Source organism: Columba livia, chromosome 1, assembly GCF_036013475.1.
Source record: "Columba livia isolate bColLiv1 breed racing homer chromosome 1, bColLiv1.pat.W.v2, whole genome shotgun sequence".
In the NCBI taxonomy this organism is placed as follows: Eukaryota; Metazoa; Chordata; class Aves; order Columbiformes; family Columbidae; genus Columba; species Columba livia.
The window spans coordinates 109,864,999-109,878,410 of record NC_088602.1 but is presented as its reverse complement, the minus strand read 5'-3'; the positions used below and the strand labels follow the sequence as shown (position 1 = coordinate 109,878,410).

Genomic DNA, 13,412 nt, shown 5'->3' with positions numbered 1-13,412 from the left:
AGTGAAATGCAAATATCAATCCAGCCACAGAATATCCAGTTAAAATGCAAATGCATTATGGTAAGTGCATCCACAATGCTTAATGTATTTACAAAACTGAATATACTGACACATTTGTGCTGGCAAGAATGTATCACTTATCACTGTCAATGTACTTTAGTTTTATGTGATTTGAAAATGAGCAAGTTCAGTCCATCAAATTAGGCATATCTAACAGTGCAAATTTTTCATTAGCAACTGTCCAGTAGCGTAGGAAGCTGCGGTGTCACTCGGTTGCACACATCCCTTCTTGCACGCCACATTAAAAGGAAACAAAAACTATGTGAGTCCAAAAGGAACTGCTCATAGAAAACCAAGCACAGATTGCTCATTGGTAATGGATTGTGGACAGTTGGTCAACGCATTTTCTATAAAAACTTGGCGCATTTAAAACAGCTCATTGCATGAGTCACAGGTTCCCACACCGATGAACTGACCAAATTTCTGAGGGCATTTGAGCCATATTTTTAAGAGTATCTAGAAACACAGACTCTCACTTTTCACTGGGAGTTATTTTAAGTCTTTGTTGCACTTCTGCCCTAAGCATTAAAGTAATTTCTTTTGTTTTCCCACATGTGGGAGGTTAAACATGACAAACTCTTTCTGTCAATATGTGATAATGCTCCTTGCTTCGTCAAAAACTGACACTCAGTTCTTGGAACCAAATTATCAAACCAGAAGCTCTTGTGCTAATGCTGTGATTTGTATTAATTTAGGAATTATTTCATTCTAACCGTGATGAAGGAACAAGACCTTAATATTGCCTTGAGGCTCCCTGTGCCCATTTCACCCCTCTCTTCTTGTGAACAATTGCAGAAACAGTGAAGTGGCTTCAGCCAAGTCTTCCCTCAAAACGCACATGAAAGACAGCCCCTCAGGAAGGCATAGCCAGGAAAGTGTTCTCCATGAAGGTCAGCATGACAGTAGCAAATGTCATACCTGGACAAACAAAAAGAAGCATATAGTCTGCAAGAGGACCATGAGGTCATCTCTCCAGGCTCTTCAGCACCAGCAGAGCTTTGGGGGAAATACTGGGGCCAGCTGCGAGTACCAGACTTTAAGGTGGGCTAATTGGGAGATGTTTGGAGGAGAGTACCACAGACTAAACAACAGCCTGCAACACAGAGTCGTCAGCTTTCCTTAAAGCAAGTGGCAGAATGGCTCAAGTAAGGATTCAGCCTCTGCCCGTAGTTTGCAATCTTCCCCAAGTAAATGTTGATAAACAATGATTACTAATTTCATTTACAAAACCAGTCTACAATGCTGGAGGTTGTGCACAACAAATGGTTGCATCATGGCCAATGCGGTCCCTGATTTAAGGGTGGCACTGCAGAGCTCCCGACATTCTCCAGCACCCCAAATGTGTAGCTCATGACTGGCAGTGTAAAGAACCTACTCATGCATGATTTGTGCTCATTCTAGCCTAGACATCAATAATCTCTCTCAGGTAAGCTGAACAGAACTGTGACGTCCTTCCTGAAATGTCTACTCGCTGCGGATGTGGAGCTACCAATAAAAGTTGCGGATTTTCTTCAAACAGAACTTCCCTGGCTTTATTGCTTCATTTAATTGGATTTCCTTTTCTCCTCTCTTTTCTCAAATACAGGTCTTGAAGATGTAACAGTTCAGTCTCGAGTACACCACGTTCCTTTGTCAAAATTCATTGACACAACACTGAAAGCAGAACCAACTAATTGTTTTAAGAAGTAGTTTACAGTATAGTCTATACTGCTTGTTACTCACTTTCCTGTTTATTATCAGGTCATTCGATGGCAGGTGGTTTAGAAAAAAAAAAAAAGTAAAAATTACAAGCCGTGAAAGTTCCATAAAACCTCTGGGCCAGATCCTCAAGGGCTATGAATTGTCATTGTACCTTTTGCGGGCTCTGGAGGACAGGCTTTACCAAATCAAAGTGCTCTTTTTTTTCTAATAAGATCCTGCTGCACAAAGAGACTAGAAAAGAGATTAATTTCTCCTGTAGCATGGTGCCCTTGATTAATGTAGTTTCTGGCACCTGTTTCAGTGAAAGACCTAATACCAACACTGACTTCAAAGCATTGTTAATGTCATACCTGCCTGCTCATGTATCATTTGCTTCTCTCAAGCCATTTTCTGTCACTGCAGATGTATGCTATGGGTGAATCCCACATCATTATTAGCAGAAAAGTACACCAAAATGCTGTAAACTAATTACACTGCTAAAAGGTGAGCTGGGAGGAAGTCAGTGATTAAATACTTACCACCAGAGTCAGCTCACATCACATAATGTTTTGTTCAATGTCTTTCAATCTATTTTCAAATTGCTGGCCGGTGCTATGGGCTGAACTGAACCTCCACTCAGGCCTTGAGAAGTATGCTCGGATATGCTCGTCCCTTTTTCATATCACGTGAATTTTATTTTGGTATCATATAGTACAATACAGGACAACAGAAATTTTTGATCGGTGGCTCAAGGTTGCTCTTGCACTGTCAAGCTGTTCTCACTGAAATCTTTCACCAGTTAATGCCGAGGTGCTGCAGTTACAGCAATCCATGATCATACTGCGGCGTAGCTATCTGTCATACAAAGAATGTGAAAAGTGTGAAGATATAGAAATGATGGGATGTGAATTACCTCAGTAAAACTGTGCCTGAGTGAAAGACCTTGGAGCAATGACTGAGAAAGCAATAATAACACTGAACTCTGATCTTCCCTCCAAACGATCTTAAGCACTGGTAAGCTTAATCTTTGACATTCTGGTGAGAAATATATCTCCATGTTGTGGATGGTACTTTTGAAGCACTGAGATATTGTCATTAATAACCGACTTTACTAATCCTTTCCCAGAATGGAGCAGCACACCTTCTGGGATACAAAGAAGACACAGCCCTTGTCCAGATGGACTCACCATCAGGACATGAAAGACAACCATGACAGATGAGACCAACTGAGGCAAATGATCAGTGGGTTCAAAAGTTTTATTTTGCATTTAGCCCTTCTCTCCTCCCGTCTCCCCAAGCCTTAGGCTTCCCCCACTCAGCTTCCTCCCTTCAGCCCACTGCTTCCCCATCTCCTCCTCATTCCTCCCCTTCTGTTCACCCCACACCCAAGAGGCAGTGCTGAGTCAAATGGACAGTCAAAAGTGCTCAATACAGCCAAAATCCTGAAGGATTTGTACCCTTGGAGACAAGAAACACTTCAGGACACTGGATGGTCCTTTACAAGCAGCTTTTACCCTGTTTGACCCTGTTCCTGTTGGTGAGGAGTCTGATGAAATAACCCAAATAAGTAAATGGGTTTTCTGATATTGCCTCCAAACATGACACTGGAAAAAAAGATGGCTAATGGTCAAATCCTGCCTTCAGTGACATGGGCAGCTGTTTGGTGACTGCTGATATCATAGTTGCCTTCAACACACTTCCATTCTCTGTGTTCAGATACCCACACATACAGTGCCCCTTTAATGGGGCCCAGTTCTTCTGAAATCAGTATGAATTGTATCACTGATTTAAATGGGAACAGGATTAGGGTACAGATAGCACAGTCTGTATGTACCGCTGATTTCAAAGTAATTCAACAATGCAGTTTGGGGTTTGGCACCATTTGGTACCCTGAACTTCCAGCCACATAAACAGGAAATACACACAGGTTTGAATGGTCTCTGCTGACTTACCACTGCCTGCACATTCTTATCTGGCTCAGGTCCATCAAGCCCAGCAGCTGGTGTTTCAAACACAATCTTTTCAAAAGCTATCCAGCTGCCACATGAAGAGTTCAGTTGACCCTGGGTTCACTATGTCTTGGAAATCTGCTCTAGTTTTATTATTTTAAAATGTCAGGAAGATTTTTTCAGAGAGCTGTGAAATTCTCTCCTAGGTTTAATGAGAGCTGGGCCACTAATCACAGACTGCACCTTTGGAAAATCTGCCCTTTGTTGCAACTTTTAATTTCAACATATTTCAAACTTTTGCCACTTTTAATTTCCAGGTCATGTAATCTGTGACTTTTACTGTTAAGTGAAAAACATTTTTAGTACCAGATCCTTGCTAGTCCTAAAGCTACAGATGACCAGCCGCTTTTTAACCTGCTCTTACAGAGACTGTGAAAGCTTGCTTTTTTCCCCTTAATAAACTGAAACTTTCATGCACTAATCACTATTCCATGCAAAGGCATACTGTATATCAGCAAACAGAGGTAATTTTACAGAGACACTTTTGCATATGGCTTGAAATAAAGCCTAGCAAGAATTGACAATGATAGATGATCTCCCCAGTGGCATTCAGGAATAATGAAATTTCACATTTATATCAGGGAAAAACAAGCAATAGGCATATATAAAAAATCATTAAAAATTAAACAGCTGACACAACGCAGGTTTCAGCCCTGTTCTGCCACACATCTTCTGGAAATCTTCAATGGATATCATTTGACATCTTCTCATTTGCTTTGCTCATGAACAAAAGTTTTGTAATGGAGGTTTGAGTGTATGTGTTATCAGCAAAAGGTTCTCTTGAGGGAAATTAAGTGAAAGAACATTTTTCTTGTCTTCATGTTTGACATTCAGGAGTAGTGACGAGATAAGGTAGGCACAGGAGTCTTCCAAAAAACTACCACATAGCAATGGCAGCATTTCATAAGGACGTGAACCGCTCATCATCTGCTGCAAACACTCCATTAATGTGGCCTGCTTTTAAATCCAGCGTTTCACAAGGAATCCCATTTTCTACTGTTACTGTCACTTCACTTTTTTCTTCTAAATTTTCTCTCTCTGTTGAGTCTTTATTCTTTCTAAAAACAAGGAAGAGAACATAATTTTATTCTGTTGACCTGCAGCACTCCACCATGATTCCAGATAGAAAATTGCACATTCAGTCAGAAGTTTACAGGTTACATACTGAAAGGCATCACCTGGTGCACCTCTTTGCTGTTGTAAATATCCCACAGAAGGTGGGAGACCCACAGGATGCATGGCCTGGTTTGAGTTCAGGATTGGGAATCAGAAAACCTAGAGTAAACATGTTGTATGTTATAAATATTACTTCATCTCCTTATTCTGCAAAATTACTGGAGGGTGCGGAGAGAAAAGTCAGTGCAAAGGAAAAATGGAAAAAATCTCTAAATCTGTTTTTGCTTTACATCAGAAAGGACTGCACTAAACACCTAGTCTGACCCTGTTGTGTGAGAGATTTCACCCTATGATGTGGACAAATTACAATACACTTTTTTAGAAACAGATCAGCTTTAGACTACAGCCTCCAAATGTGGAGACTTGAGTGTCCTCACTCTCCTCGATCTTCTCCAGAAGTTCAGTACTCTTAATGCTGCAAATCTGCACTTTAAGTTCAAGCTTCATTAACGGCCACCTTCCTATCCAGTATTTTATACTTTTGTTTTCTAGATCAAACAGCTGCACTTTTCCAGGCTCCAGTTCTCATCAAAAGCATGTTAAAACAGTTGCTGAATAAAATTCTCTAAAAATACAACCACAGGAAGATGTAATACAGAAATATCAGTCAAGATGTGACAATGTCAGTTTAATTCCAGATTTATTCTGGCCTTGAGATCTACTAGTTCATAGTTGAAAAACCTACTGTACTCTATAGCCAGCAGCATCAGCAGTTTCAGAGGATAAAAAACTCAAAGGTCAGATCCACTGCTTCCTCCTATCCCGCAACATGTATTGTAACAATCTGACTCAGGACAATCATAACAACCTGGCTCAGTGTAACTGCTAATGACAGCGATATTAACAACAATAAAATTTTATTGGCCTTTTCGGAGATTCTTGGCATTACAGACTTGCTGAAAATAAACATGGGAGGTAGTAGTGGAAACCTCTGACCCCTGGTTGCTGTATCTGCTCTTACAGTATAAAAAGAGTGTTCTTTAATACAAAAACTGTGGAGGCAGAACATTAAAAAATATACTAAGAAGCAGACTCAAAAGAAATGAGAGGAGTAGGAGATGCGTGGAACTCATTGCCATGGGAATTCAGAGACGCTAAAAATTTCTGAGTCCAAGGGGAGACTCAACAAGTTAAGGGGAGAGAAACTACTGTGGGTTACCCAATATACGAAGATCAAATCCAGCTCAGAAAGGCCCCCAGCTGCAAATTAGATGCTGGTAGAGTAACAGGGGGAAGCAATGTGTGTGCTTACTCTGTTTCCACTCCTTCCAGAGCAAATGTTTATGGCCTCTGCTGCAGATGGGATTTTGGCTGGAGTGGACTTCAGTCTAGCCCAGCAGAGACAGCAGAGGATGGTCCTGCCCTGGGTATGTGCCCAATCTGTTATCAGAGAGGGAGGTGTCATACTGCTGTGATGACAGGAGAACAAACATAAGACTGGAAGATGTGTCTGATCCAGCTCACCATAGAGTCTAGGGCTATGATTATATGGAGCTCTTTAAGCTGCAGGCAGCTGCGGCTCAGAATTTTATATGCTGGCAGAGATGCACAGTGAAGACCTCATTAAGAATTTTTTTCAGTTCACGAAATGACACATGAGTCTAACTCATTACTGAAACTCCATTATAGGCCAATCATGTGCTTCTCTACCACCCTGAATACAAAAGGCCTGAAGTACATGCTTTTGGCCTTATCTGAACTCAGGTATTTAATTGGTACTTTAAAGTCCAATAAAGACAAAATGCCAGATTTATGAGAAGTCAACACCATCCTTGAGGCCAGATTTCCAACACAGCTTACTAGGCAACAGAGCTGCTGTTATGTCAGCTCTGGACACGTTTCCAAGAAAAATCATTACACGACATGCTGAAGTCTTTGACAACCTTGTCACATACTTTGGTGCCTAAAAAGGATATAAGCACTTTTGAAACACTTTTCTCTGATGTCTGGCACTTCTGAGGAGTCAAATAGCTCAGACCATCCCTGTTACCTGTCCAGTTTTTGCAACAGTAGATGGCAGAAATACATGCTCGGTTTACTCCCTCACTCCTTCACCCCTGCCTGCAGATGCCATTGATAAGAAAAGACGGTTAGAGTTCAATGACAAATGAATCTGCTCTCAGGAAAGGTTAGAAACTGAGGGAGAAGTGAAATAAAAGGACAACAAGAGCATGAGAGAGAGAGGATGCCAAGTGACTATAGGCAAGCAGCAACATGCCACATTACTGGTGGTAGGACAGTAAGAACATGTAGTTTACACCATATTGAGGGCAACTGCTCAAGCTCAGCTGAGTTATTTGAAAATGGAGGGGGATAAATGCTGTCTTGTAGCCCAATATAAAACACAAATTATTATTTTAGCTAGAAAACTCATAGCTATTAATCACAACTTATTTGTATTGCATTTATTTGAAATGTTCGAAGACCCCTTTTGAGTTAGGCACTACATAGACACACGGAGATAAGATGCTGCACAGAGGGCAGGTACAGGCTTCAGGTAGCAACATTACTCTCCAGTTTTACAGAAGAGGTTGCCTAGGTTCAGCAGATAAAAAAACTCAGCCCATACCACATGGAAGCTTGTGACAGGGCTTAAACTATCCACAGATCTCAAGTAACTGCCCAGACTTTCCCCAATGACATCTCTCATCTATTGTTTGTTGAATTTTGTTTTTTGAAAATATAAAGGGGTTTTACAAATTCATGGCACTCTTCTGAATGCAAAATATAACTGAAAGGATCCTGGCTAGACTACTAAGAGGTCTCTATGAGTACCACTTATCCTTCACAATGTGTTGTTTTTCTGAAGTCTTTTAACGCTGTTCTTCAAGGTGATAAGGAGGTAGAAAGGAAAAATCTCTGCAACACAACATTTTTTCATATATGAATCCATTGTTGATGTATTTGGGGATGAAGTCCACCATACATTCAATATTTTTAACATCATCTAGTTGTCAGCGGAAATCTACACTGGTTAACCTCTTTGGCAGCCTAAATCACGGCAGAAGCTGAACTTCTACGGCAGAATCTCAGCTTACCTGAGCAATTTCCACTACTTATGCTGAACTCTGAGCCAATAGAGACGGCAGGACCAAAACCTCACCTACTTTCTGGCCTGCTCCAATATGCTCATACTAGAGAAGCATGAAAAGTTTTCTCTTTTTCACCACTGTCTCCACAGGGCAAAAACTGAGAGGAAAAGAGGGTATCTCTCTCCAACCCTACTGCCAAACAGGAAACACCTAGACTTGTGGTGAGATCTGGTCATGATTCTGTGAAGGGCTGGGTACTTTGGACTCATCAGGTCATGAATGGTAGGTTCCATTGAGAAAGCCCTCTTCAGACATGCATTAATCATTATTGTGTCCTCTACTGAGGCTTCTCAAACTGGCGCAGAATTTTTGTTTTTAGCCCTGCCAGCTTTTGACACTACTGCCCTGGAAGGGGCACAGTCACTGCCAGCCTCCTCCCTCTTGGTAGCTATTTGGGTAGTCTGTGAGAGGAGGCTCACCTATGGCACACAAAACCTTGAGAAGAATGACAGCAAATGTCTTTGTAAAGCTATCACCTCTAACTAGGTGGCCTTCAGGATTGTATTCTTATAATTCCTATTTCCTCAGTACAGCCCAGCATTCTTATAGCATCTATACTTCACAGCTAAAAAATTTAACCCCTTTTCTCAGAAAAGGACACATGGGTTATCTTTACCTATGGAGGGAGGAGGGGAAGAGCTATAATTTCTCTGAGGCTGATCTGGAAAGCAAAACCAGCCCAGCTGAGTTAACTTGCCAGTATTCAGTTAAAACAGAAGAAAAGCTAAGCTGCTTACTTCTTGCGTTGCTGAATCCCTGCAACAACAAGGAAAAGAATTCCAGCCACAATGAGACAAAGAACAACACCAAATACAATAAGCCAGATAGGCGTGGAGGGCTCAACAGGAGGTGATAAGGTTGAGGTTATCTTCAGGAACTGCAGCGTTTGGTCACTCAGTAGGAAGGCGTTGTTGATCCTGTTCCGGTTCATCCTTCATAAAAACACAAAGAACATTACAGCTCTCTATAGACAGATATTTTATAAGTAAAAAGAAGAAAAAAAATAATTGTAATGTATGAGCTGCAAGTCAGGCAGGACTCAATTTGATCTAACATGATGCTGGTAGGATTACACAGACCTCCACTTCAACACAGACCCTGTCAGTAATTCATAAACACCGACATGCTTACAGGGTTTTGGACACCAGACTTTCGTACACATTTATCTAAAAAACTGGGAAATACAGATGAGACTTTAAGTACACTATTATTATTATTTGTTTCTGGTTCGGACCGTGTGCTGAATACATAGCAGGTTGTAATCTGGAAAGGTGGCTCTGTTGTACTACTCATGCAGCATTCAAGAGTAGTGGCAGATCTGCCCTGCAATGCTCAGATTTACTTATCAGTGCCCCTTGATTCCCAAAACTGAACTGTCCCACACGTGATGAGCAGAAACATCTGCTCTTGCTGCTGTAGATTTTCTAAGGCCCATGAGGCACAGGATACTATGTGGTTCAGAAAAAGCCACGTCTATTGCCAACATGCCCTTCTTCCCTGCAGGATGTAGCTAAAGGGATTTGTACTTAGCACATTTTTGTCTATTATGTGAATCTGTAAGTCTGAGAAATACACTTTTTCATATGAGTATACTTTTTCATATGAGTAATAAAACAGCTGCCCTTTAATGGCTATCTTCACCTCTTCACCCACAGTCACCACTTCTAAGCATTTGCAGGTATTTCTGGATCTGAATTTAAGCAGCCTTTAGAGGTTTTAGTAGTATCTTTCATTAGCTTTTTCAAAATGTCAGAAATTTTTGAGAAAATACTTTACACATATTGGTCTTGAGAGATTCTTTTTGATTGCAGTTGTATGATTTACAGCAGCTTTTCTGAGTATACAATTTGATTTATTTGCCATACCGCAAGTATTTCCTAAGAACAGATACATGGGAAATACAGGTAAGATTTTGCAAATTTCTCTTCTTGGAAATTATAATGTTTGACTGTCCCTTAATCAGGAAGTTCTTAGCCTTAATGGAAAGCTGGCATTCCTGGAAAGGACAGAAAGCCATGACATATTATGAGACTCATAATATGGTAAGCCGTCTTTGATTTAGAAAAGATTTTCATCCTTATTGATGTGAAAGGATCATTGTGAACAGCTGAAAGAAGCATTGTTCACCCTCAACTAATGGCTGGAGTTACAGAATTATGTGCTGAAACACATGCAGGTAACTACAGGTGTATTTTGTATTTGTATATGCATAAATATATCTTGTGTATATTTATGCAAGATCTTGGACTCATACAGAGCTCTGAGGAGGTTTGCCTTCCTCTTTACTCTAGTTTGTAGAGTCCCTCTTACAATAAAATCCTGATCCATGCATAACATTCTTATGTGCTACTATAGTATGAAGAATTAGAATAATGATTTACTACGGAAACCTGCAATCAGAAGCAATTGAATAAAGTATTGTAGTCTTATAGATAATTTTATCTCTTGTTTATAAGCTAGGGAGGAATTAAAACTTTTCATAAATAGCATATTATTCTTTATGGGGTGACAGACAGCAGTTAAAAAACAAACATACTACAACAGCATCCAACTTCTGTGGCAAACAGGGCACACAAAAGACTCAAATAAATCAGCTTATGCTACTGAACATATCAAAGAATAACAGAAATGCAAAAACCCCGCATTCCAGCACTCTTACAGAAAGCTTCAATGAATAAATAATCTGCTTCGTCCACTAATGCTATGAAGCTATTGATTGGTGTCTCTGTAGGAAACAGTTTAATCTGCTCATAAGCTTAGAAGTTAATCTTTCCAAAAGAATGCATACTCATTCATTGGGAATTAGGCATTACACCTCCATAGAGATAACACGAATTTTCCAGACTAAGTTCAGAAAGTCTGAAAACAAAGAGGTCTGTTTTCCACTCCACGCTTGAGAAATGTACATGAGTTATGCTGCTTGTGGGAGTCATTCCTATAGACCCTTTATGCAGGTTTGGTGGACCACTGAAGTCAGATTACCTATTCTTTTCTTTTTCCCTCTTCAACTCCACGATCTTGCTTTTATTTGCTACAGAATGCGATATTTAGTGGAGAGCAAACTGATTTATACCACCTGGTACTTTGTACCAGCCATGCTCAGCTACGCTATCAGCTGGCATTCTAGAAAGAGCTGGTATGAAAAGAATGCGAGTATAAGATTGTTTAAGCCAAGCTGGGACATAGCCAGCTCTGCCCATGAAGCCTTCACATGAGTTTTTCTCATTTGAAAACTGACTTCTGAAGTCAGATGAACTGTACTTGAGCAGCACCGAAAGGGAGCCTATGGTCATTAGTCCAGGTGTAGACGGGTAAGTGGCACGCAAGGAAAAGTTAAATGATGTAAATCCCACCCAGAAAGAGTGAAATTCTGTCATCTGAGGAAGAAGGCTCTGGGAAATGTAGCAGCTGGGTGAGAGCAGTGTATGTGCCATGCACTGGACAGCAAATTACAGGTAGGGTTCTGGAAAAGGACTAGATGTCACCTCAGGCTCCAGCATTAAGAAAGACTCCTTTCAAAGTTATCATCCCAAGACTCACATGCTTTGCATTCCTTTGAAATTGTTAAAAATCCTTCTAACCTCACATGCATTAAATAGTACTGATCCCTCGGTGTTTTAACTACTTGGATTAGTTTATCCTTAAACAGGCAGAGTGCTCATTCATGCAAGGCCCAGAGACATAAAGCATCCCCAGTCAGCAAGGAAGAAAAGGCTGCAGAAGCAGCGACTGTACCTGATGGCTGCCTCTACCTCACTTTCAGGAACAGTTGTCAAGTTTTTGGAAGAATCTGTGACCACAAACCAAAATGACACCCGATCTGTCACATTGCAGACCAGCACATTGGAAATTCTGTGGAAAGTTAAAATAAAAATCATAATTAAAGAAGCATCGAAGGAAGCATTAAAAATATTTTAGATTTTCTTAAAAGCTTTCATCCAAAGGGAGGAAAATTCTTACTTTTAAAAAAGTGAACAGTTAATGCTTGGGGAAGAAACAGTATTACCCACTTCCCAATATAATAATTTTAAAAAATTAAGCTTAATGAGACCAAACTTGAGTTTTCAATGAATTTCTGTATCTCTTACAAATGTGCATGGTCTCACACATACATTTAGTGTAAGCAAATGGAAAAATACATATTTGCATCTTAATCATTGGGGCTGTGTCAAAGGCCATATAATGGGGCAAATGCATTGATGAACTTAGAATTTTGGGTTTGACAGCTAATACCACAGGAGCCAGGCATCGAGCATTCCCCACATGATTTTCGAGTGAGTGCAGCAGCCCTTCTGCAAGATGCCTTTGTTGGAGGGAAGAGCAATGAAATTTATGTTATTCTTTTTGACATCTTTCTGCACAGAGTTAGGCACAGAGTGGAGGCAACAGGCTAAATGTAGATGTTATACTGGCACTGGCCTATGCCCTTTAGCTTATGCTATGACAAACACTTAACTGTTTTAAAAGAAGATTGCTCAGCTTTATGTGAAGTTAATAGTGGAAGAGCACAAGTAGGCAGCTTCCAATGGCACCATGTAAAAAGTGAGCAAAATGTATTTTAAAAGCTTTTTTTTCCTGAGTCTTACAGTTCTTACTAATACTAATAAACGGTGGCACCATCATTAGAAAAAACTCATGGAATGGAGTATTTAAACTAAATAAGTAAAGGCTAATATATTAGTATCAGAACAGTGCCTGAAGATAGATGGTGACCCCATGTTCTTCTGTCTGTTCCTAGTTTATTCACACAACTAAGAAACAAACTCGGCAAACTCATGTAATATAGAGGAATTGTATAAGGTGGCATTTATTACAGCATGGCAACGAACATAGCATGTACCATAAAAGGACAACCAAAACCTTCACGAATTCAATGACAGACAGAGAGATAAAAATGGGGGAAAAGAATCTGTATCATTAATAAATAACCCAAATAATTTGGCTCAGTATTTAGATTTACTGCCCATGTCTAAGCAGTGAGCAGATATTCTGAAAGTCCAGGACCAAGGGTTAGGATCATTTTTATTTCTAGAGAGCAACTTGGACTTGGTTCACCTTTGCACAAGGTTAACTTGGCCATAGGCACAACATAGCTGCCCTGTCCTGACAGGCCCTGCTTGGAATGATCATTTTTCAGATACAACCTGCTGTTCTGGAGCAGGAAACCCTGCAGTGAGACAATGAAGAAGAATGCAGTTCCTCTTTTAATTAGCTACAGTGATGTTTGTAATGCTCATTACTAACTAGTATAATTGGTTTTCAAGTTTGGCCTGCCCATCATCAAAATGCAAGTTTTACCATTTCCTTTCCAGCCTCTGCTGTTTCTCGGGACAAATCGCCGGCTGGAAGCCATCTCTCCTGCCGCAGAGATCTGTTTTGCAGTGCCATCTGCTGG

At 40.4% G+C, this 13,412-nt stretch overlaps 1 protein-coding gene across 3 annotated transcripts in view; it reads right to left on the bottom strand.

Moving 5' to 3' along the window:
* Positions 1 to 2,411: 2,411 nt before the first annotated feature.
* Positions 2,412 to 13,412, bottom strand: part of CLTRN (collectrin, amino acid transport regulator) — a 28,269-nt gene continuing 17,268 nt past the window's right edge. The window contains exons 4-6 of one of the 3 annotated variants that reach the window (XM_065072556.1): positions 11,753 to 11,869; positions 8,755 to 8,949; positions 2,412 to 4,807 (exon numbers count right to left, since the gene is read on the bottom strand). In XM_065072556.1, the coding sequence (XP_064928628.1) occupies positions 4,651 to 4,807; positions 8,755 to 8,949; positions 11,753 to 11,869 (469 nt within the window). In that variant the 3' untranslated portion in view covers positions 2,412 to 4,650. The remainder of the gene's footprint in view (positions 4,808 to 8,754; positions 8,950 to 11,752; positions 11,870 to 13,412) is intronic. The other 2 variants (XM_065072563.1, XM_065072570.1) reach the window with 2 other exon arrangements.